This window comes from Capra hircus (genome assembly GCF_001704415.2).
Source record: "Capra hircus breed San Clemente chromosome X unlocalized genomic scaffold, ASM170441v1, whole genome shotgun sequence".
NCBI lineage: Eukaryota > Metazoa > Chordata > Mammalia > Artiodactyla > Bovidae > Capra > Capra hircus.
In genome coordinates, this window is record NW_017189516.1 from 38,612,950 (window position 1) to 38,638,541 (window position 25,592).

A 25,592-nucleotide genomic window follows, 5' to 3' on the forward strand; every position below is an offset into this window, starting at 1 on the left:
GATTCTGATGTTGATGGTCCAGGGACCACACCTGGAGAAGGGTGGTTGTGTAACTCTTCTGAGATTGTAACAGAGCCCAGCTCTGCCTGCCATCCTCTGCTCGCACAGCTGTTGCTAAATATCTTCAAAAACGATCTTTAGGGAGATGCCTTTCATACAGTTTGAAATCTTGAGATACATTCGGAGTGATCCTCAGTTATGACAGTTAAACACCTTTGATGAATTCACTATACTCTAACTGAAATTAGTGAATATACGAGGGTGTACCTGGGAAGTGTCTACAACCACACTACACATTTGGCCAGAACCCTCTGGTTAAATAGAGGTGGGGCTGCCTATTCACCTAGATTTAAAATACAAATGAAATATTAGAATTCCAATTAAGGACTCTTAGCCTACCACCATTATATACTGGGGTCTTCCCTGGTGGCTCAGAGGTTAAAGTGTCCCCCTGCAATGAGGGAGACCTGGGTTCCATCCCTGGGCCGGGATGATCCCCTGGAGAAGGAAATGGCGACCCAGTCCAGTACTCTTGCCTGGAGAATCCCATGGACACAGGAGCCTGGTAGGCTACAGTTCACGGGGTCGCAAAGAGTCGGATGCGACTGAGCCATTTCACTTTATTATATACAGGAGAAGAGATGATGTCATTTGGAGCAAATCATAAGAGACAGCACCCATACATTAAACAGTTGTGGAAAGGGTAAAGAGAAGGGGTTGAATTTAGACAAAGATGTGGTTATTGTGACAACTGGTGTATAGTATAGTCTGTTTTGCTGAATTTCACCAGCTCTTGCTTCCGTTTATCTTCCTAAATAAAATTAGATGTGTTCCAGCAAGCAGAAATTAAGAAGGCTTCTGGTGAATTCTAGACTGTCTCTGAGTAGTGTGTCGCTCATCACAAATACCTGGAGTGGGGGAGGATCCAGAAAGCTGCCACGCCCACAGAACTGCTTTTCTCTGCCTGCAAAGAGTGCTGGACCAGTTCTACAAAGGAGGCCAGACAAGCCCTTCCAAATGAGGCACAAGGTAGAGTTCCTATGGGATCCAACTATTTGTTTCTTCCCTCTTTACCCACCCTTCTTTTCTCCTCTGTTGACACCCTGCAGAAGGGAAGTGTGGAAGAATGTATTTGTTCATAATTTTTCCTTCTATTCTCTGTATTGTGCCATAGTTTCACTAGGTAAATTATACTTCTCCATCCCACTGACCTTGAAATTGACCATATGACTTGCTCGGGCTAAGGGAAAATGGGCACAAGTGATCATTAATGAGTTCTGCACTGAGATATTAAAGGGCATTGCAAAATTCTGCCAAGTTCTTCTTGTATTTCTGTCATCTGCCATGAGAAGTGCATACCCCAGGAAGCTGCCGACTGCAAAATGAGACACATATGAACAGACCTCAGTCTGATTCACAGTCTTAAGCAGAGCTGCCATAAGTGACCCACAGACACATGAGTAAGGACATCAATGGTATCTTGGTCAACCACTAAGATTTAGGGGTGGGGTGTTTGCTATGCAGCAGCATCATAGCCTTAGCAGAATAACAGACCAGGGTGACTACCATTTCTTGGGACTCACTCCTTGCCAAGCACCACTAACTTTAACTCCTTTATTCTACAAAATTTCGTTCTGAGATCTGCTAATGCTTCCATCTTTCATGAAACGTCTGCTCAGAGAAGGCAAGGACTCATAGCTAACAAATGGCTGAGCCAGAAACTCAAATTCACATGTACCCACGTTCAAATATTGCATTGGCCAAAAAGTTCATTTGGGTTTCTTGGGACATGTCATGGACAAACCAGAATGAACTTTTTGGCCCAACCCAATACAATGATTGTTTCATGGCTTTTTCCTATTTTTCCTGCAGTTGAAACCACAGGTGATAGCAACAACAACCACATAAAACACAATTTCACTCTTTTAGAAGGGCCCTTTCCTGAGTCTTTTTTCAATCCAATTACTAATTGGGATACTTAAGTTCTGTTTAGTTCTGCTCTAGATTGAATCCTAGCCCATGAGATTTGAAATGGTAAGTCTTCAGTTCAGAAAGTATTGTGCTTTGGAAACCACAGGAAGGCTTAAAATAGATTGGAATGTTCTAAGACTACAGGTAGGAGAGAAAATGTACCAGATAAAAACCAGTTCAGCCATTGTTTTGAGCTTTTCTTGACTAAACCAGACAGACTCCCCAGAAACTACTCAGGATCCTCCTTGTTACCCCACTGCAAGAGACAACCATTCAGAGAGAACCACCAGTTTCGTTGCAGTGACACTCAGAAGGAAATATTTCCCATCTCCGGAAGCCCATTAAAATCACTTGGAGACCTTGAGGAAAAAAAAAAAAAAAAAAATCTGGGCCCTGCTGACAAACAAACAAAATCAACGTTTCTGGGTGAGAAGCTGAGCATTCTTCCTTTTTTAAGTGGGGGGATGTGAATTTTTTAAAGTTCCCCAGGTAATTCTATTTTCTTTGACCACACTGGGCAGTCTGTGGGATACTAGTCCTCAGATCAGTGAGCAAACCCTGGTCACTCCCCTACCCCCGTCTGCAGTGGAAGCGGAGAGTCCCAACCATTGGACCACCAGGCAAGTCTCCCCAGGTGACTCTAATAGGCAGCCAGAGTTTCAACCCACTAAGCTTCCCTGGTGGCTCAGATGGTAAAGAATCTGCCTGTGATGCCAGAGACCTGGGTTCAATCCCTGGGCTGAGAAGATGCCCTGGAGGAGAGTGTGGTAACCCACTCCAGTATTCTTGCCTGGAGAATTCCATGGACAGAGGAGCCTGGTGGGCTACAGTCCATGGGGTCGCAAAGAGTTGGACACAACTGAGCGGCTAAACACAGTGCAAGCTCTAATAGAAGATGGGCTTCGCTGGTGGCTCAGTGGTAAAGAATCCACCTGCTAATGCAGAGATGTGGGTTCCATACCTAGGTGCAGAAGATCCCCTGGAGGAGGGCATGGCAACCCACTCCAGTATTCTTGCCTGGAGAATCCCATGGACAGAGGACCCTGGTGGGCTACGGTCCACCGGGTTGCAAAAAGACACGACGGAATTACTCAACAACAAGAACAAAAGCTAGGAGATGGAGACAAAAAATGTATTTGCCGATTTGCTGATATTTAGCATTAAAAGCCAATTCTAGTCAATGACTCACTCATGGAGACTGGAGTGTCAGCTGTGCATGTCTTTGAACTTCCTACCTACTCTCCGATCATCATTCTTTACCATTTCTCTTTCCTCCGTGGAATATTTACTGAATCTATAGTTATTTACTGAAATCCACATCTATGTTAATTCCTAAAGTGGTGTTTGCCAAGGGTTAGGCTGTGAAAGTTTATAGAGTTTGTAAAGAATTCACTAAAACTCTTATCTGCTAGCTTAAAGAGGAGAGCTGTCAGTGGCTTCATTAGCCAAATAAATAAAGCCCAGACTGTCATTTATAGTGATTGTATACATGGTTCATACTCTCCTATGAATATTTTGGAGCACTGATTCTAGTTTAATTTGCACATACAAATTCCCAAGGATTAGCTGTGACAGGCATAGCCCGAGATTGAGACATGCATGCTATCTTGCTCCTGCATACAGAGACCCTTTGTGGCACTTAGCTGACTGCCTCCCAGGTTATGTGGGAAACTTTCTAATTTCATTTACAGTAAGATACACAACTCTCTTACTGCACTGGTGGCAACTGATTTTTTTCAATGCATTTGAATGAAAATAATATCTAAGATTTATGGAGTATTGTGTATGTGCCAGGCACTATCCTTAGTGTTCTACACGCATTAAGTTATTGAATCCTTAACTCTATGAGGCAGATGATCTAGTTATTGACCTCATTTTAGAGAAGAAAAAAACTGAGGCACAGAAAAATTAAGTAAGATGTCTAAGTTCACACACCTATTAAAGGATAAAGCTGGAATTTGAACCCAGAAAGTCTAGTTCCAGAATCTGGATTTTGAGCCACTAGAAATACCACATCCCTTAGTAAGTAGGGGACTGATCTGAGTACATTTTAGGAGAGGCTGTAGAGAAACCAGTGGTCTCGTCACTGCTAGTGGAAGTGCAAACTGGTACAACCACAAAGAAACGGTTTGATAACAGTTGATACCTACTAAAGCTGAACACCTGCTTACCCTATGACCCAGTAATTCCTGGGTACATATCCCAAAACAGTGCATACTTGTGTTGACAAAGGACATGAATTTGGGTGTTTGTAACAGCACTGAATTGGAAACTACCCAAAGGTCCATCAATAGGAAAGCGGATAAACACATTCTAGTATATTTATACCGCTGTGCAGCAATGAGAAGAAAAAATGTATCACTACACAGAGTAATAAGGAAGGTTCTCACAAACTTAATGCTGACTGAGAGAAGTCAGGAAAAAGGGAAACAGGCTATATGTTTCTATTTATATAAAGTACAGAGGCAGGCAAAAGGAATCTCTGCTAGTAGGGGTCAGGCTATTGGTTACCTGAAGGGGGAGAAGCTATGTCTGGAAGGAGTATTTGGGGGAGGGGGCTTCTGGGGCTGTGGGTAAAGATTTAATTACTTATTTGTGCTATGTGGCTTGTGGGATCTAGTTCGCAGACCAGGGACTGAAACCATGCCCCCTTCAGTAGAAACACGGAGTCCTAACCACTGGACTGCTAGGGAAATCCCAAGTCCTCTTTATTGATCTGGTTATTGGCCACAGCATGTTTAGAGTTCTGAAAGCTCAGTGAGCTTTACATTTAGGTTACATGCACTTTTCTGTATGTACACTATCTATCGATAAAAAATTTGCAAGGGTACGACCCGTGATCAAATATTACCTAGAGATAGGAGACTTCATTAAATATTTTTAAATAAACAATGCATATATAAGGAAAGTAGTCATTCCAGGCAATCAAACAGTACGTTTCTGCTATCTCTAGTTCTTCCCCCACTTTCCTGCATTTTATCACAAATGCCAACCTGATGATTTAATAATAATCAGAGAAAATGATCAACTGGGTCAGGTATATGGAACAGGTTCGGTGTGCTTGCCTCCAGACAGGCGTTCAAAGGCAGGGTGATTAACGAGAGTTGTATGAAGGTATGGTTGGTAGGGGGGCTTCCCTGGTGCCTCAGATGCTAAAGCATCTGCCTGCAATGAGGGAGACGTGGGTTCGATTCCTGGGTTAGAAAGATCTCCTGGAGAAGGAAATGGCAATCCACTCCAGCACTCCTGCCTGGAAAATCCCATGGACAGAGGAGCCTGATAGGCTACAGTCCATGGGGTCGCAAAGAGTTGGACACGACTGAGTGACTTCAGTTGGTAAAAGTTATCAAAACAAAGAGACTTCCCTGGCTCTCTCCATTTGCATCTCCTGGAGCACTCACGAGGGTGTGGAAATAGCTTGCTTTTGTAGAAATCTTCAAGAAAATAGGAAACTGAGGTCTAGGGTAAGAAGTGACTGACTCCAATGACACTCTGCCTAAGGGCAATCCCCTCTGAGGAGAGAGTCACTGGAAGCCGGTGGACCAGCTCACAGTAGGAATTCTCACTACTCCTGCTCACCTGTGTGAGCAACTCATCAGCCACCCCTTTATATTTGAGGGGTAGAGCCCAATCCACCATGTCCTGTTTATCCCACTTCTGCCTTGGACAGAAAGACTTCATTAACTGTCACAAAGGCAATGCTTTACCAGTGAGCACTAACTTCTGCTTGCCTAAAAAGTATGCCTACAAAAACCTTTCATCACTATAGATGCTGTCAGCCAAGTTCTTTCTGGTAAGTTCTACAGGGAAGAACTTTTGATTCTAGATCAAAAATGATAATCAAAACAGCCACAAAAGTCACCTCTATTATCAGGCAAGATATGAACCTGGCCATCTTACCGGGCTTTCTTTTTCTTCCTCTGTGCACTGCACAGAATTATGGATAATTAAATATATCATAACTTTGGCAAATACTTTTCTTAGAATTCTGCTGATTATTCTCAGGGGGAAAGTCGTATGTAAAGAAAATAGGTTGACTTAATTACTAAATTTACTCATCAATCATTTAGTGAATTTGCTCCAGGTCTTATTTCCAGTTGCATTTTAAATTTCAATCTAGTTTCAGAATCAGATTTATTCCCCCCTCCCTCTCCTCATCACCTCTCCCACCACAGAAGCCATGCTGGGATTACCGTTAGCCCCACTAAGCCCTTGTGGGAAAGAAAGACTTCCAGTGAGAAGTGATGAGGGAGGGAGGGAAGGGGAGAGGTGTCGGACTCTTTGCGACCCCATGGACTGTAGCCCACCAGGCTCCTCTGCCTGTGGAATTTCCCAGGCCAGAATACTGGAGTGGGTTACCATTTCCTTCTCCAGGAGATCTGTACAAGTCAGGGATCGAACCTGTGTCTCTTGCATCTCCTGCGTTGGCAGGCAGATTCTTTACCACTGAGCCACAAGGGAAGCCCGTCCTGGCTTCCCTGAGTTGATTTAAGGTTCCTTGCATCTGGGAGGCAAAAGAGGAAAGATCTCTGGATAGAGGGGTGACGGAAGACAAATTCTTAACCTGGTGTCTGCCCTGTGCCTGATCTGATGAGAGTTCTGGGGCCCCCTAGAGGGAGACGTCAGTGCTCAATGGCTGAAGGTGCTCTGTTCATCAGAGGTTCTGACATGTTGGGCCCAAGAAAGGGTTATGTGATTATTGTGCTGAGGAGATAAAACATGAAAAGAAAATTACTCAAGATACAAAAGGGCGAGAAGGGTTATACTCTCCAGACCTACTCTTCCTGAGACCATCACATAGCACTGGGGCTATAGGACCTTAAAGCGAGCGCTGGAGAATGGCAAGTCATAGAAGAGAAATAGAAATAGGTGCCTACCTGGCAACCATGAAGTACCAATAGGTACGTGAACAACAAACACAGCTCAGAAGAACATGGGCAAGCGTTTTCCTAACTACCTGGAAGATACTTGCCCTGTGAAGTCCCAGGGGCATCGAGGAATTTCTAGTGGCAGTTGGAAGATCAAGCCACTCAAAATGGCTGTGTTCTTGCTCTCTGTCTCTCCCCTGTCCGACTAGCGCCTACTTCACCTACACCCTACTCGCAGGACTAACCTCCCCACCTCCTTGCCCCACGGCCCAGCTAACTATAGCTTACCAAACGGCTGATGAGGAGTCTACCCCTCAAGTGGTTTCCGCGATCAGTCGTTTCTGCGCAACGGTGGGGTTGGGTGCCCACGCGCATGGGTTCTTATCTGCGCATGCGTGCGTGGTGCGTGCGCGCTTGTGCACGTGTGCGCTTGTGTGCGTGTGTGGCGTGCGCATGCGTGCTTGTGTGGGCGTCCGCATGCACGTGTGGGTGCCCGAGTGCGTGCATGGGTGCGTGTCTACGTATATGCTTGCAGGCATGTGTGCACGGGTACGAATGTGCCAGTGTGCGTGGCTGCGTGCTTGGGCCTCTGCGTGCGTGAGCGGGTGCCTGAGTGCGTGCGTGCGTGCATGGGTGCCTGTGTGTGTGGGTGCCCGCCTGCCTGCACATTTGCGTGTTCATCCATATCTCAGTCTTTGACTGTAGCCTGCCAGGCATTCTCCAGCCGGGCATAGCCATTTCCTTCTCCAGGGCATCTGCCTGGCAGGGAGCACCTGAGGTCAATTCCCATATAATTTATAACTCTGGCTTCCCCCAGCCCCTAGCAGTGAATCCTGCCAACGTGTCCGTGCTGCCTGCTTGCTCCTGCGTTGCACACGATGGGATGTTGTTTCAGGACCTGGCTTGAGACAGACAGGGTCTTCCATCGGGTAAACCATGATGTCTTCATCTGTGTCGCTGACTTAGGGCCCTTTCTTTGGTCGTGAAACTGGGCAAGTGAGGCCTTGCTGGCCTGTGGGATGCAGCAGAATAGTGGTCTTGGGCTAGGAATCCTTAATTTGGGCATTAATGTGTGTGTGTTTTAAGTTTTATTTAGTTTTTGGTTGTGCTGGATTTTTGTTGCTGCTCGGGGCTTTCTCTAGTTGGGGAGAGCTGGGGCTTCTCACTGCAGTGGCTTCCCTTGTGGAGCACTGGCTCTGGGGCACATGGGCTGAGTAGTTGTGGTGCACCAGCTTAGTTGTTTCAGGGCATACAGACAGTGAGGGATTGAACCAGTGTACCTGCATTGGCAGATGGATTCTTTTCCACTGCGTCACCCGGGAAGTCCAGTTTGGGCATAAAAATGTGACATCATTCATACCCAAACTGCTAAGATCTGGGAAGGTTTTAATTATTCCACCGTAGGGTGTGTTGCCCCATCTCCTTGGAGAAGATTATACAGATGGTGATTTGTCAAACTACTTCCATTATATTAAGGTGCTCTGTGGAAAGAATATTCAATAATCAAAGTAGTTAGAGAATACTAGATGAAATAACATTAAGTAGGTGTCTTGACTGAAAAACTCATGTTATTAATGTGCTAATGGGGCAGTGAATCTTTGTGTCAATCAGGATATGCTAGGTTATGCTGCAACAAAAATTGGCTCTACAATTTCAGTGGCGTATATCAACAAAGGTTTAATTCACTAGTCCTGCCACACATCATCTTCTCTTTGGGACCTAGGCTGAAGCAATAGACTATTTTTCATTTGTTAGTATTCAAGAGAAATTTATCTTTATTTTTACACAGAATAAAGTGCACAGGCCTTATGATTTTCTGTGTAGAAGTACAGGGAAGTTAATGCCCGTGGGACAAACTTTGATCAGTGTAGAGACAGGAGACAGCAGAGAGTCAGCAGCTAAGTTCCCTATGCGTTCCCTCTCTGATGGGCTGTACTGGGGCACAGTTCTTTCAGCTTGGTACCTGGTGGACACACCTGAGAGAATCAGGTGTTTCTCTCATGGAGTTTGATGGAAAGTTTGTTGGGAAGCAGTGACCAGTATCACAGGACATCCTCTTATATTTGAATATTTATTCATTTATTTGGGTGCTCGGAGTCTTCGTTGTGGCACGTGGGATCTTTAGTTGTGGCGTGTGAACTCTTCTTTGCGGCATGTAGGATCTAGTTCCCAGACCAGGGACTGAACCCAGGCCCCCTGCTTTGGGAGTGTGGAGTCTTAGCCACTGGAGCACCAGGGAAGTCCCTCACCTTGTATTTGAATGTCTCTCTTTTCTCCTCACTTTAGCTGCCATGGATTATACCTCCCATGAAAGCTTTAGCATTTAAACCTTTCTTCAGGCTCTGTTTTCCAGGGAACCCAGGCTAACACAGTGTGGGAAAATATCAGGGCTTTCTGGTCTCATAGACCAGTGGAATTGTGCTATGTTAGGCCTCCTTGGTATTTCTCCATCTCACAAAGTACACCCACAGCTTTGCACATACTATTTCTCTATATGGAACATTCTTTCAGACATATGCTTGGTTTATTCCCTCACCTCCTTCAGGTCGTTGCCCAAATATTGCCTACTTACTGAGACCATCCCTGCTCTCCTGTTTAAATTTGCATACATATACTGCACTGTATTCCTTCACGCCCATTTATTTTATTTCTTGTTATTTCTAGAATAATAGCTCCATAGTATATGTCATCATTCTTGATAAGCTCCATGAGAGGAAAAACATTCAGTAAGTATTTGTGGGGCAGCTGGATGGATGGATGGATGATGGATGAATGGATGGATAGAGTGATGATGAATAGATGAACAGATGGAGCAGTCGGTGATAAGGAGCTGTTCTTTTTCATGGTTCAGGATCTCTGTAAATATGGTATAAAAAAACTGCAACTGAACTTCAGTTTCAGGATTCATGGGCAGTTCAGAAAAGAACTCTTGAATCAGACTGTGCTGACTGTTTTCTTCAGTTACTCCCATCAATGGTTGAGCTAATCAATTTTGGAAGGCATCCTAGTATGCCTCCCAAACAGTCTCATTAGGCTGTTTGAAACTATTGATGTCAGAATATAGCACTCTTATCCCTTCCTTTTTCATCGTTAATTAATGGATTAAAAGTCCACTATAGCAGTGTTAAAATCTAGCCCAGGAAGAAGGTGGTCCTGGGCTGGCTAGCTGCATCTCATTCCATCTGATGCTGCTGAGGCCTGGCCATCAGTGTGCATTTGAGGGAGACAACAAAAACCCACCGATAAGATGGCTGGAGAGCTTGCTAAGTTTAGAGGCATCCATTAATGGACTCTCCTTTTAAGCAAAATGGAAGTTTGTTCTTTAAAAATTTTGTTTTGAATTATTAATTTATGTAGAGATAAAAGAATGTTTGGATTTTTAAGCCTGATTAGTTTGAGTTCACAAAATCATTCTACCTATATTAAGATGAGGAAAGGCCATCTGTTTGTCTGGAAGAGAATTGACTCGCTTTTGAGTACCTTGTAAAGTGGCAAATGATGAACCATTTTAAGTGGGTTGCTTTAGTTATGTCTACAGTTTGTTTAGTATTTTAACTATTTCTTTTTTTTTTTTAACTATTTCTAAGGCACACTGTACTGTTGGGAAATGATTATAAACCCGAGTTTGGGTGGTGTCTGGATGCTTGTAGCCCTTGTTTAGTACGTATATTTCTACCCATAAGAGCTTCTTCTTAGTGCTTATGATGATCCAAGAATCTCATTCAATGCTTCCAGTATGCTGTTTTTCCTTCACAACAATATTAGGAGCGAAATATTATTATCCCCATTTTAAAGCTCAGGAAACTACCACTTAATGGGTTTAAGACCCTGCCCAGGGTCTTACAGCCATTAAGGTCACAAGCATGGCTTTACCACGTTTGTTGTTCTGTTGCCCAGTCATATCCCACTCTGTGACCCCATGGACTGCAGCATGTCAGTCTTTCCCGTCCATCCCAAACTCCTGGAGTTTACTCAACCTCATATCCATTGAGTTGGTGATGCCATCCAACCATCTCATAGTCTCTTGGCCCCGTCTCCCGCCTTTAATCATTCCAAGCATCAGGGTCTTTTCCATGAGTCAGTTCTTTGCATCAGGTGGCCAGAGTATTGGAGTTTCAGCTTCAGTATCAGTCTTCCAATGAATATTCAGGACTGATCTCCTTTAGGATGAACTGGTTGGATATCCTTGGTGTCCAAGGGACTCTCCAGTGTCTTCTCCAACACTACAGTTCAAAAGCATCAATTCTTCGGCAATCAGCTTTCCTTATCGTCCAACTCTCACATCCATACATGACTACTGAGTAGATAGCTTTGACTAGATGGACCTTTGTTGGCAAAGTAATGTCTCTGCTTTTTAATACACTGTCTTGGTTGGTCATAACTTTTTTTCCAAGGAGCAAGTCTCTTTTAATTTCATGGCTGAGGTCACTATCTGCAATGATTTTGGAGCCCACAGAAATAAAGTCTGTCACTGTTTCTGCTGTTTCCGCATCTATTGGCCATGAAGCGATGGGACCTGATGCCATGATCTTCGTTTTCTGAATTTTGAGTTTTAAGCCACCTGTCTCACTCTCGTCTTTGACATTCATCAAGAGGCTCCTGAGTTCTTTTTCCCTTTCTGCCATAAGGGTGGTGTCATCTGCATTTCGGGGGTTATTGACGTTTCTCTCGGCAGTGTTGCTTCCAGCTTGTGCTTCATCCAGCATGGCATTTCGCATGATGTACTCTGCATGTAAGTTAAATAAGCAGGGTTGAGGTTCTCCTTTCCTGCTTTGGAATCAGTCTGTTGTTCCGTGTCCGGTTCTAACCATTGCTTCTTGACCTACATACAGATTTCTCTGGGAGCACGTCAGGTTGATTGGTCAGTAAGATTGATTGATCTTTGGTCAGTAAGGATCTCATAATCATGAATGGGTTTTCAGGAGATGTTTCTGGTGCTGGGAAACATGGAAGACAGGAGGAGAAAGGGACGACTTTCAGTAAAATGATTAGATAGAGTCACCGACTTGGTGGACCTGAGTTTGATCATGCCCCAGGAGTTAGTGACGGATAGGAAAGCCGGTCGGACAGAACTGCGCAAGTGAACTGGACAGTTTTCACGACCCAACAACGGATCCAGGCCCTCCTTTATGGCAGTCACCTTTTTTTTTTTTTAATATGGTGATTCGGGTCACGCTGATGGCCTAGACAGTAAAGAGTCCATTTACAAAGCGGGAGACCCAGATTCACTCCTGGGGAGGCATCCCCTGGAGAAGGGAATGGCTACCCACTGCAGTATTCTTGCCTGGAGAAATCCATGGGTAGAGGAGCCTGGAGGGCTACAGTCCATGGGGTCGCAAATAGTCTGAGCATGACTGAGTGGGTTCGGCACTCTATTTCTTTCGACATTATAGTGAAACTTCTCTGTGTCAAATGCAGTGCCCCTGTATCATTATCTTAAGCCACCAAGAAAAGCTTTATTCAAACGAAATCAGACCCAGAGTGTACAGGAGAAAACATGGAGGCACGGGCCTGGGAACAAGGTACTGGAAGGGGGGTTCATGGGAACTGGGGCTAGGAGAGACGTGAATTTCGGGGGCGGTGACTCAGCGTTCATTTGCATAACCAGCATGCACTGCGTGCAATGTAGTTTCTATTTATTTCAATTTATCATAGTTTTATTTAAAACGTAGTAGTTGGAAGAATGAGCCTTCATCCACTTCCGTGAAAAGATCTGCTGCAAACTCGTGAGGTGGACTTACCCTTGACGTTCCTCACCCTCACTGTCTTAGGAGTGACCATTATGTAATTAATATGGTCAGAAGCTCTACGTCACAGTTTTACCTTTCCTTCTACCTGACGTGAGTCCTTGGTCCATTACCAAGGACTCGGTCGGGTAGATCAAAGTAAGGGTAACACGAGCACTGCTAATTTTTGGAAGCCTTGTGCTATTAAACAAGGCTAATATAGTTGTGTTGAAAAATAGAATTTAAAATGTGAAGGGCTTTGTGCTGTTTTTCTACACCTGCAGCAGTTAAGAGTTTTATGTGTATTTAATTAGAAAAACCACATTCTTAATTTTTAGTTAGTAACATTTCCATAATGTTGAAAGAGGTTTCCTCGACATTTTTTGTTTGTCTCTTTTGATTCCGGGAAAGACTTGAAGACAGGAGTAGAAAAGGGACAACAGTGATTCATTATAGAACACTCATTTTTTTGGTGGACATGCATTTCCCTGGTGGCTTAGAGGTTAAAGCGTCTGCCTCCATGGTGGGAGACCCGGGTACGATCCCTGGGTCGGGAAGAACCCCTGGAGAAGGAAATGGTAACCCACTCCAGTATTCTTGCCTGGAGAATCCCACGGATGGAGAAGCCTGGTAGGTTACAGTCCACGGGGTCGCAAAGAGTCGGACATGACTGAGTGACTTCACTTACGTACTTACTTACAGGAGAGCTGTTTGGAGATGTCGGAGGGAAGGAACTGGACAATTTTTACATCCCAGGGATGGAACCAGCTCCTCCTATATTGGTAGCAGCTTTTTTCTTCCCTTAAATTAGTGATTAGAGTCACCGTGGTGGCTCTGCTTACAATGTGGGAGACGGAGGCTTGCTCCTGGAGAAGGGAATGGCTACCCACTGCAGTATTCTTGCCTGGAGAATTCCATGCACAGAGGAGCCTGGAGGGCTACAGTCGATGGGGTGGCAAATAGTTTGGCACGACTGTGCACTCAAGGCACTCTGTTTCATTTGACATTATAGTGAACCTTCTCTGTGTCAAATGCAGCACTCCCATATCATTTTCTTAAGCCGTCAAGAAAATCCTTCATTCGAAAGCAATAAGACGCAGAGCGTTGAGAAGACATGGAGTCAGGGGCTTAGAAGCAGGCTTCGCGAGATCTGGGGTGGGAAAGCGGCGAATCTCGGGGGTGGGGACTCAGCGTTCATTTGTATAACCAGAAGGCACTGCACGCAATATACTAAATTTATTATTTGAATTTACTGTAGATTTCCTTTAAACATAATATTTTTGAAAAATGAGCCTTCGTCCACTAATGTGAAGAGATCTGCTACAACCTCTTCACCGGGACTTACCCTTTTTTTGCTTCTCATCCTCAGTGTATTAGGTGTGAGCTTCTGCTCATCAATACGTGCCCAGGCACAGTACGGTATCCGTCCTCCATTTCTTGTTGCTGCTTGAGCTTAAACACTAGTATTGCCCTGCAGACTAAGTCAAGTAGGACCAAGAAAGAAAAATTTTACATTAGCCAACGTTTTTTGGAGGTCTTATGAGGTTAAACGAGACCGATATTCTTGTGTAGAAAAGTGCAACTTGGAAAATAAGTGATTTCAGGTGATTTTTTAGATTCTTGAAGCTTTCTGTGTTTACCATTTCAGATTGCGGGCTTGGTCTTTGGTGAGTTGAAAGTGAAAGTTGCTTAGTCGTGTCCGACTTTTTGTGACCCCATGTACTATGCAGTCCATGAAATTTTCCAGGCCAGACTACTGGAGTGGTTAGCCTTCCCCTTTTGCTGGGATCTTCCCAACGCAGGGATGGAGCCCAGGTCTCCCACATTGTAGGCGAATTCTTTCCCAGCTGAGACAGAAGGGAAGCCCAATATCCATAAAACCACAATGGGTTTTTTCAAGCGAAGACAGGATGGCCGATTGGACATGGCCAAGCAAATAAACCAGCCAGATTTTTCGCTCCCCATGGATGGAACCCGGGACTTGGATATTGGCAGACAGGTTTTTGTGTTTTTTTTTTCCTTTGGCTGATTAGAGTTGCCCTGATGACTTAGCCTGCTTTCAATGTGGTAGACCCAGGCTCAGTTCCTGGGGAAGGTTCTCCTGGAGAAGGGAATGGTTACCCACTGCCTCATTCTTGCCTAGGGAATCCCATGGACAGGGGAGCCAGACAGGCTCTGGTCAGACACAGCTGAGCAGCTTTCAGAGAGAGAGCCAGCTGGGAAAAGGAGAACTCTTTTTAGGTGATCCCACGTTTCTTTCACAGGTGTAATTGTCTTTTTGGCTGTGCTTTGTTTTCTATAAACAGTGGGACTGTTAGCCACCCTATGGACTATAACTTGCCAGGCTCCTCTGTCCGTGGAATTCTCCAGGCCAGAATACTGCAGTGAGTTTCCATTCCTTTCTCCTGGGACTCGTCCGGACCCGGAGATCAAACCCGAGTCTCCTGCATTGCAGATGAATTGTTTACCATGTGAGCCACCATTTTTTTTTCTAATCCACAGTTATTACTACTGGATTTAGTGGTAGTCCACTTTCATATTTGCATTGTTCATATAGGCTCATTTTCTTGGTTCATAAACTTATGGAGGTAGGTAGTAAACCTATGTAGGTAGATGTGTTCGTTCTGTTCTCACCCTTCTCACCCCAGGATGTAATATTTGTAAAAATCCATAGAAGGTCTCAGGCTTCACTGGTAGCTCAGCTGGTAAAGAATCCACCTTCCATGCAGGAGACCTGGGTTCAATTTCTGGGTCGGGAAGATCCCATGGAGAAGAGAACAGCTACCCATTCCAGTATTCTGGCCTGGACAATTCCATGCAGTGTATAGTCATTTTAGACTCCCTGTGAGAATTGCTGATCAACGTGTACATTTAAATTTTCATTTATGTAATGCCAATTTTTGCTTTTTTTCCAAAGACTGTACCGATGTACACTCAACAGGACTGTACCAACATTTCACTGTTTCACATGCCCAGCACTCGTTGTCTTCAGGCTTTTAGAATTTTTGAGCATCTGGGACGTGTGCAATCCATCATTTAAAGTATTTGCATATAATGTCACTGTTTGGAGGAGCCATCACTTGTTCAAATCAAAATTCTGGTGTAAGGCGTGTAGATAGTTTCCAATTTTTCTATTTTATAATCAAAGCAGTGGTTGTCCAATTACTTCCTCAAGACAAATTCCAAGAGTAAAAATGCTGGACGAAATGTTCCACACATTGAAATTTTTGATCCATATGACCCACTTGTCACCCACCTGGAAAGATTTTTCGATTTTACATTCTTATCTGCAGTATTTGCATATCTTTACTCCCAAATGTGTTTCAAAAGCAACTTAAAAAATATATATATATATATATATATCTTGTATATACTTAATATTTTCATTTGTTTTAAACAAATAAATATATTTATTTTTAAATTTTATTTTTTAATTGAAGGATAATTGCTTACAGAATTTAATTTTAACGGCCAAGTGACACAAGGCTCTCAGAAGAGCAAAACCCAGGATGTCTTTTTCCCATCCCAGTTCCCACTTCCCAGAAACAACCATTTTAAATCATTAGCAGTTTCATCTGTTTGCTTCTATAATATGCTTACATGGCTCTTTCTTTGTTTTGTTCTAAACTGTAGCAGACAGGCTAGATGCCCACTCTGATATCAATTTTTCCTCAACCTTCAAAGAGAGCTTAGAATTCCTGAGCCTTTCCAGGGTTCTGAAGCATTAAAGTGTCCTTGTCCCTACTTGGCTGCTGTTACCTGCTCTCCTGTTTTGTCAATAAGAACATATCTTTTCTTTTGATTCCTTTACTGTCATTTAGGAGGGGTGAAATTTTATTTCAAATCAAATCCCATACCCACCAATGATGCTTTGAGGGCTCAAAAAACGCCTTGTGCATACCAGGGCTGGGAGACTCCACAGAGACTGAGATAGAACTGTGTTTGAGTGTCTCCTGTGGAGGGACTGGGGGTCAGCAGTGGCCCGCCTCAGGGGCAGGGACTCTGGGTGCAGGAGCCCCAGTCACACAGCCTGTGGCATAAGCCCTCTTGGAGGAGGTCGCCATTAAACCCAACCATAGAGCCCTCAAGCAGACGAACCCCAAAGTGCAGAACAATCATACCAAAATAATTCTCACACTGTTAAGAAAGTTCTAGGACCCACAAGAGATTTACCAACCTGGGGATCTGGCAAGGGAACTGAGAACCCCCAAGGAATTTGACTGTGGAGGCCAGTGGGATTTGATTACAGAACTTACACAGGACTGGGGAAACAGACTCTTGGAGGGCACAAACAAAACCTTGTGTGCACCAGACCCGGGAGGAAGGAGCAGGGACCCCACAAGGGACTGACCCAGGCTAGCCCGTGGGTGTCCAGGAGTCCCTGGCGGAGGCATGGGTCCACAGTGCACTGCTGCACGGTCAGGGGCACTGAGTGCAGCGGTGCCTGCCTGGGACCTTTGGGAGGGCCTTCTTATCTTATTATCTTCATTACCTCCACCTTAGTTTGGTGTCAGGTCAAACAACAGGGAGGGACACAGCTCCACCCATCAACAGAAAATTGGATTAAACATTTACTGAGCATGGTCCATCAGATCAAGACCCAGTTTCCCCACAGTCAGTCTCACCCAACAGGAAGCTTCCATAAGCTTCTTATCCTCATCTGTCAGAGGGCAGGCAGAATGAAAACCAATGTCACAGAAAACTTGTCAAACTGATCACATGGGCCACAGCCTTGTCTAACTCAATGAAATGATGAGCCAAGCTGTGTTCAGTTCAGTTCAGTCACTGAATTGTGTCCGACTTTTTGCGACTCCATGGACTGCAGCACACCAGGGTCCCTGTTCGTCACCAACTCCTGGAACTTGCTCAAAGTCATGTACATCAAGGCGGTGGTGCCATCCAACCATCTCATTCTCTTTTGTCCCTCAAGCCTTCAATCTTTCCCAGCATCAGGGTCTTTTCCAATGAGTCAGTTCTTTGCATCAGGTGGCCAAAGTATTGGAGTTTCCACTTCAGCATCAGTCCTTCCAATGAATATTCAGGATTGATTTCCTTTAGGATTGACTGGTTGGATTTCCTTGCTATCCAAGGGACTCTCAAGAGTCTTCTCCAACACCACAGTTCAAAAGCATCAATTCTTTGGTGCTCAGCTTTCTTTATGGTCCAACTCTCACATCCACACATGACTACTGGAAAAACCATAGCTTTGACTAAATGGACCTTGGTCAGCAAAGTAGTATCTCTGCTTTTTAATTGTAAATAATGCTGCTATGAACATATGAGTGCATATATCTTTTTGAATTATAGTTCTGTCTAGATATATGCCCAGGAGTGGGATTGCTGAATCATATGGCAACTCTAGTTGTTCATCAGTGATATTGGCCTGTAATTTTCTTATTGTGTGATGTCTTTGTGTGGTTTTGGTATCAGAGTGATTGTGGCCTCGTAGAATGAGTTTGGTTCCTCTGCAATTTTTTGGAAGAGTTTCCGAAGGGGAACTCTCAATGATTATTATAGAAAGTTACATTTGTTAGAATATTTGTTGACTTAAAGTCATAGCCTCTGATTGATGTGAATGGTTGATTTTAATCAACCTCCCTTAACTACCTAGATGGCCATGTTGTTCAGTTGCTCAGTCATGTGTGACTCTTTGGGATCCCATGGACTACAGCATGCCAGGCTTCCCTGCCTTTCACCATCTTCTGGAGTTTGCTCAAACTCATATCCATTGAGTCAGTGATGCCATCCAACCATCTCATCCTCTGTTGTCCCCTTCTCCTGCCTTCAGTCTTTCCCAGCATCAGGGTCTTTTGCAATGAGTCAGCTCTTCCCATCAAGTGGCTGAAATATTGGAGCTTCAGCTTCAACATCAGTTCTTCCAATGAATATTCAGGACTGATTTCCTTTAGGATTGACTGGTTTGATCTTCCTGCAGTCCAAGGGACTCTCAAGCATCTTTTCCAACACCACGGTTCAAAAGCATCAATTTTTTGGCGCTCAGCCTTTTTTATGGTCCAACTGTCACATCCATACATGAGTGCTGGCAAAACCATGGTTTTGACTATATGGACCTTTGTCAGCAAAGTAATAACTCTGCTTTTTAATACCCCATCTAGATGGCCATGGCTGTGATCTAATCACTCCAGAAAAGACTGTGTATTACATGAAAATAAGAACATAGTTAAAGGCATTTCTCCTTAAAGGGACATTTAGAGGGCAAATATCATGACCAAACATATTCTCTTAAAACACAAAAAGGAATCTTGAAACTGAGGAATGAGATAAGTCATCCTGGGTGGTGTGGCTACCAAATATGAGAAACGGGCTAGAGCTCAGGCCTTCTCAGTCGTGATCTTACCATCTTTCCACTGTCTCATGACTCCTCGGACTTTAAAAAAATTTTTATTGAAATGTAGTTAACTTACACTGTGTTTCTTTCAAATGGATGTACAGCACAATGATTATGATATAAAGGTATAGATATAGATTCTTTTTTATTTATATTCTCTCCCATTATAAATTATTGCAAGATAGTTTAGTTCCCTGTGCTATCCAGTAGGTCCTTGTTGGCTATCTATTTTATATATTGTAGTGTGTATATTTTCATCCCAAACCCTAATTTATCCCTCCCTACCTTTTTCCTCTTATGAGAACCATAAGTTTGTTTCCTAAGCCTATGAGACTATTTCTGTTTTGTAAATAAGTTCATTTGTATCATTATTTTAGATTCGACATATAAGTGATATCATATGATATTTGTCTTCGGCTTACTTCACTTTGTATGATAATCTCTAGGTCCATCCGTGTTGCTGCAAATGGCATTATGTCATTCTTTTTAATGGCTGAGTAATATTCCATTATATATACACACACACCATATTTTCTTTACCTGGTCATCTGTTGATGGACATTGAGGTTGTTTGCATGTCTTGGTGATTGTAAACAGTTCTGCAGTGAACATCGGGGTGGATGTATCTGTTTGAATTATGGTTTTCTCTGGATATATGTCCAGGAATGGAGTTGTGGATAATATGGTAACTCTATTTTCAGTTTTTTAAGGAACCTCCAAACTGTTCTCCATAGTATCTGTATCAATTTCCATTCTTAACAACAGTGTAGGAGGGTTCCTTTTGCCACACCCTCTGTGGCATTTATCTGTAGGCTTTTTCTTGATGCCCTTCTGACTAGTGTGAGGTGATACCTCTTTATAATTTCAGTTTGCATTTCTCGAATTAATTAGTGAAGTTGAGCATCTTTTCATATGCCTGTATGTCTTCTTTGGAGAAATGTCTATTTAGATCTTCTGTCCATTTTTTTTAAAGAAATAATTTTATTTATTGATTTTTTGGCTGTGCTGGCTCTTCGTTGCTGTGTGGGCTTTCTCTAGTTGCAGCGAGTGGGGGCTACTCTCTAGTTGCAGTGCACAGATTTCTTATTGTGGTGTCTTCTCTTGTTGCAGAGCATGGGCTCTAGGGCATTTGGGCCTCAGCAGTGTTGGTTCCTGGGCTCTAGGGCACAGGATCAATAGTTGCAGCCCATGGGCTTAGTTGCTCCTCGGCACATAGAACCTTCCCGGATCAGGGATCAAGCCTGCGTCTCCTACATTGGCAGGCAGGTTCTTTACCACTGACCCACTAGGGAAGCCCTGTCCATTTTTCAGTTAGTGCCGGGAGCCAGCACGGGAGATCCCACCCATGACAAAGGTCATGAGGAAGAGCCCTGACAGGCAAAGGCGGGATCAGGACTCAAAGGGATCCCCTAGATCTGCTCAAGCATCTACCCCGAAACCAAAATCTGTCTGTTTATTGTTTGCTATACCATACTCCTCTGACATTAACAGGGGGCTATCCCCGAGCACCTTTCTCTAAAGAAAATTAACTTAGAGCTCTAGTTAATAAGTCTCCTGGGCGTAATTGGAGTGTTTCAATTCAAACCCCTCTGATAGCTTTCTAATGTGCCTGACAGGTTTATCTGGACTTTTTACAAGTACGCATATGATTGTTTACAGCCTCCCAACCACGAGAGGCACCAGAAGCTGAAAAAATTCTAGGAATGTAAAGCCTTTGAGGAGTTAAAAATCATTAGACTAGAACTGGTTAAGGGTTTCATTGTTGAGCCAATACTTGCTGCCAAGTTTTCATATCCTTTATTTGTTGTGTACCCAGGAGGGCATTCATTAATATAGTTGGTATATAGAAAAAACAAGTAGCAACATTAGATCTTTGAGTTAAGTACTTTCTTTGTTGTAACCCACTGCACCTTTGTTCTCTAAGGATGTAACTTTATTTAGTACTTTGAGGGTGATGCAGATTAAAGACAAACACTTAAAGGGAAAATGAGTTTTTTGGTTGATTAACATTCATCAAGGAAAAGAACCATAAAATGTTAACAGGCCTCTTGGCCAGAAGATAATGTAAATCACCTGAGACCTTTTGTATACAGAAAGATATGCAGAAAGAAAGCCTGGTATCGATAAGGGTCAGGACTGCCCCTGCATGACTCTGCATCTTCCATTATGTAAAACTTAGGGTATATGAGCACCTTTTGAAAATAAAGTTATGGGGTTTTTGCACAAGCTTGGCCTCCCTCATGTCAATTCTTTCTCTCTCTCTTTCTCCCTCACCCTCCCTCTCTTTTTCAGGCTGATCCCTTGGAACACAGAGACTCTCTGCGTTCACTTTTCTTTCCGGGCTTCTAAGATCCACATGAGAGGGAGCCCAAGGCAGGGCACCCTCTGCTATTCAAGTGGGCGCCTGTGGCCTACGTGAACAGAGCAAGTCTCTTGTCTTGAGACTTCATTGGCTTTTTGTGTAAACCAAGGAATATCAGCCTCTTTCTCTCCTCTATTTTCTTAACTGTTTTCTTATCTCTCTGTATATCTCTAAGTCTATACATCTATATCTATATACCTCTCTCACCTTGCTGTGCACGCTTCGGATACCCTGGATCCAACCAGGGCTGGACCCCAGTAAGTTAGGTTGCTTGTTTGTTCAATATTGAGCTGTTTTTATATTATGGAGATTAATCCCTTGTCAGTCATATCATTTGCAAATATTTCCTCCAGTTATATAGCTTCTCTTTTTGTTTCAGTTATGGCTTCCTTTGCTGTGAAAAAGTTTTCAAGTTTAATTGGGTCCTATTTGGGATTTTTTTTAATTTCTTCTTTATTTATTCGACTGCATGGGGCCTTAGCTGTGGCACACAGGATCTTCGTTGCAGCATGCAGGACATGTAGTTGTGAGATGTGGGATCTTTAGATGTGGCATGCAACTCTTAGCTGTGGCATGTTGGATCTAGTTCCCCTACCAGGGATCAAATCCAGCCCCGTGCATTGGGAGCACAGTCTTAGCCAATGGATGACCAGGGAAGTCCCCTATATGCTTATTTTTTGTTTTTATTTCCATTACTCTAGAAGATGGATCAAAGAAACAATTGCTGCCATTTATGTCAAAGTGTGTCCTGCTTGTGTTTTCCTCTAGAACTTTTATAGTATTTGGTCTTACATCTAGGTCTTTAATCCATTTTTATTTCATTTTTGTGTGTGGTGTTAGAGAATGTTCTAACTCCATTCTTTTACATGTATCTGTCCAGTTTTCCCAGCACCCGTTGGTGATGAGACTGTCTTTACTCCATTGTACATTTTTGCCTCCTTTGTCATAGATTAATTGACCATAGGTGCATGGGTTTATCTCTTGGCTTTCTATCCTGTTCCATTGATCTGTATTTCTGTTTTTGTGCCAGTACCATACTATTTTGATCACTGTAGCTAAATTCTACTTTTTATTTAAAATGCAAATACCCATGGAAAAAAGATCTACTTCAGTGTAATAAAATTTGATATTAAAAGAAATATCTGTCCCTTGCCAAAAAGGTTTCTCATGTGGATGTTTAAAAAGACATTTTTCATAATTTCTTGGGTTATCCTACTATACCTGTGCTCCTACCTAAGACCCCTCTCTGTAGCTACTGAGGGCTCATCTTTGAACACTCCGGGCTTTGGTAGTCATCAGTGTGCCTTTGCAAATGCTGGTCCCTCTTCCTGCAACTGTCTTTTCTCTGCTCTCTACCTGACTCTCTCTATCCCTGGTACAATTATCACTTCCTCAGCAAGCCTTCCGCCAAGGGCCTCGGGCAGGATTCCCTGCCTCGGCTGGGTTCCTTGTGCCTCTGGGTAGTTATTACTTAAGCTTGTCTCCCCGCTGAACTGTGAGCAGCGTGTCAAAGGCAGGGCATGTGCCGTGTTACTCTTCTGTCTCCAGCGTCTCACTGTCTCCAGTGATCAATAATGTTTGTTGTATTAATAAAACAATTTCCTGAGCTTCAGTGCAGAGACAATAATGTTTGTTATGAATAAAATAATTTCCTGAGCTACAATGTTAAAGTAAGAGCACATAATCCTGGAGTGCCGGTTATGAACTCTACACCTCTGGGGGTGCCAGAGCCATCTGGAGAAAGTCCAGAAACTCTGTCCCAGAGGCCAAATCATTCTTTGACTTTTTTAATATTGACCATCTCCAGAAGATGCTGTGTATGAATTGAAATACCATGTTCTATCAAAAACTACTCTTCTTGGGCATGGATGATAGGACTAAGGGAGAAGGGATAGAAGGAGAAAATGTCAACCTTCCGTACAGAACCCTTTCCCTATCCCTACCATCCTTGGAGAGTTACATGCTTCCATGCATGCTAAGTCGCTTCATGACCTTCAAGAAAAGAAAAAAAGAAGCAGATGGGAGTCTTTGCATAACATCATTTCAGGTGACTATGGAAAAGACTCAGAAATAAACAGGTGTTCAGTTAAATGTCTGAGTCGTTTTATAAAAAAAAAATATTTTCACTGGAAGCTAATTACTGCACAATACTGTGGTGGCTTCCGCCATACATTGACATGGATCAGCCATGGATGTATGTGTGTCCCACCATCCTGAACTCCCCCTCCCACCTCCATCCCCACCCCATCCCTCTGGGTTGGCCCAGAAGACCAGCTTTGAGTGTCCTACTTCATACATCAAACTTGCACTGGTCATCTGTTTTACATATGGTAATATACACGTTTCAATGCTATTCTCTCATATCGTCCCACCTTCACCTTCTCCCACATAGTCCAAAAGTCTGTTCTTTACATCTGTGTCTCTTTTGCTGTCTTTGTTACTGTCTTTCTAAATTCCATATATATGCATTAATAAACTGTATTGGTGTTTCTTTCTGGCTTACTTCACACTGTATAAAAGGCTCCAGTTTCATCCACCTCATTAGAACTGACTCAAATGTGTTCTTTTTATAGCTGAGTATTATTCCACTGTGTATATGTACCACAACTTCCTGATCCGTTCGTCTGCCAATGGACATCTAGATTGCTTCCATGTCCTAGCTATTGTAAATAGTGCTGCAATGAACACTGGGGTACATGTGTCTCTTTCAATTCTGGTTTCCTTGGTGTGTATGCCCAGCAGTGAGATTGCTGGGTTATATGGCAGTTCCATTTGCAGTTTTTTAAGGAATCTCCACACTGTCCTCCATAGTGGCTGTATTAGTTTGCATTCCCACCAATAGTGTAAGAGGGTTCCCTTTTCTCCACACCCTCTCCAGCATTTATTGGTTGTAGGCTTTTGGATAGCAGCCATTCTGACTGGTGTGAGATGGTACCTCACTGTGGTTTCGATTTGCATTTCTCTGATAATGAGTGATGTTGAGCATCTTTTCCTGTGTTTGTTAGCCATCTGTATGTCTTCTTTGGAGAAATGTCTGTTTAGTTCTTTGGCCCATTTTTTGGTTGGGTTAAATGTCTGAGTCTTAAATATATTAAATTATTGTATCAGTCAGGATCATGGTAGAAAACAACTTGCAAATGGATAAGTTGAGACATGTTTAAAAAAGTCGTAAAGGATTGCGGACTTCCCTGGCCGTCCAGTGTTTAAGAGTCTGTGCCTCCACTGCAAGGGCACAGGTCCAATCCCTGGTCAGGGAACTAAAATCCTGCTTGCCACATGGTGTGGCCCAAAAAGGAGAAGAGATTGGGAAAGCACTACAGAATTCCACAGGGAGTACTTACACTGACCCACTCAGCTCCCATCCCTGACTGGTATTGCCCATTGATTGGACCCAACAGGAAGCCAGAGAGCAAGGGGGTCTATGGATGTAACTCATGCAGATCAACCTCTTAAAGCAGAGAGCGGTAACAAGATGCTCAGCACTGCAACAAACCCAAACAAACCAGGAGGTTCCCTGCCCTACTTTTGAAGAAACTCTCTTCTTCATTTCCTTCTGCCTGAACAACCTGCTGATGTCCTATACATTTTACAACTATTGATTTGTGTTTGCTGTCCAGTCTCTGTGTCTTGGGCCTTTCATGTGCTTTAACCATTTGATAACCATAGGCCAGCGTGGCTTGGATGAGGAAGTGCCATTGGAATCAAGAGAAAAGAAGGTATCTGTGTAAATATCTAGGGTAAACCATTCTATGCCAAAGGAAACAGCAAGTTTATAGTTCAAGTTCTGTGCCTCTGAGACAGAAAGGAGTTTGGAATGCTTGAGGGACAGAAAATGCATCCCAGCATCCAGAGCTGAATGCTTAGTTACTTGTCAATGATTGGAATGATCAGACCCATCAGCCCACACACAGGCACCTGGAGTCTGTGACTGGATGAGAAACGGAAGCTTTGACCAGCCATTTCAGGTCTCAGGACCTCTTTCATCTGTGAACTACAAAGCTTGACTGGGGTCTTTCCGGAGCTCACCTCCTATTCTAAAATGGTGTGACTCTTCCCTGCTCAGGCTAAAATCATAACTGTCACAAACTCCTTGGGGAATTTTCTTGTGTTGTTGCATCTATGTGCATCCATGGAATCACAGTTAAATCACTAATTAGTGACGTTATCTGAAAAATACTGTGTGGGCATCGACTGTGTTTTCTCCTATGGGGCCAGTGTGACTGACACCATCACTTCATTAACAGTAATACCTTTTGCACTCACCATCCCGTTGTTCCCCTTTCCCACTCCTGCCATGGAAGTACATCCAACCTGTG

General features: G+C 43.5%; 1 protein-coding gene across 1 annotated transcript in view; it reads left to right on the forward strand.

The window, feature by feature from the left end:
• The window catches only part of DMD (dystrophin), a gene marked incomplete in the record, with an annotated part of 2,117,027 nt that overhangs the window by 1,940,044 nt on the left and 151,391 nt on the right, over positions 1 to 25,592 (forward strand). Inside the window, 1 exon segment of the mRNA XM_018043695.1 lies at positions 7,049 to 7,348. Within this exon segment, the coding sequence (XP_017899184.1) occupies positions 7,049 to 7,348 (300 nt within the window).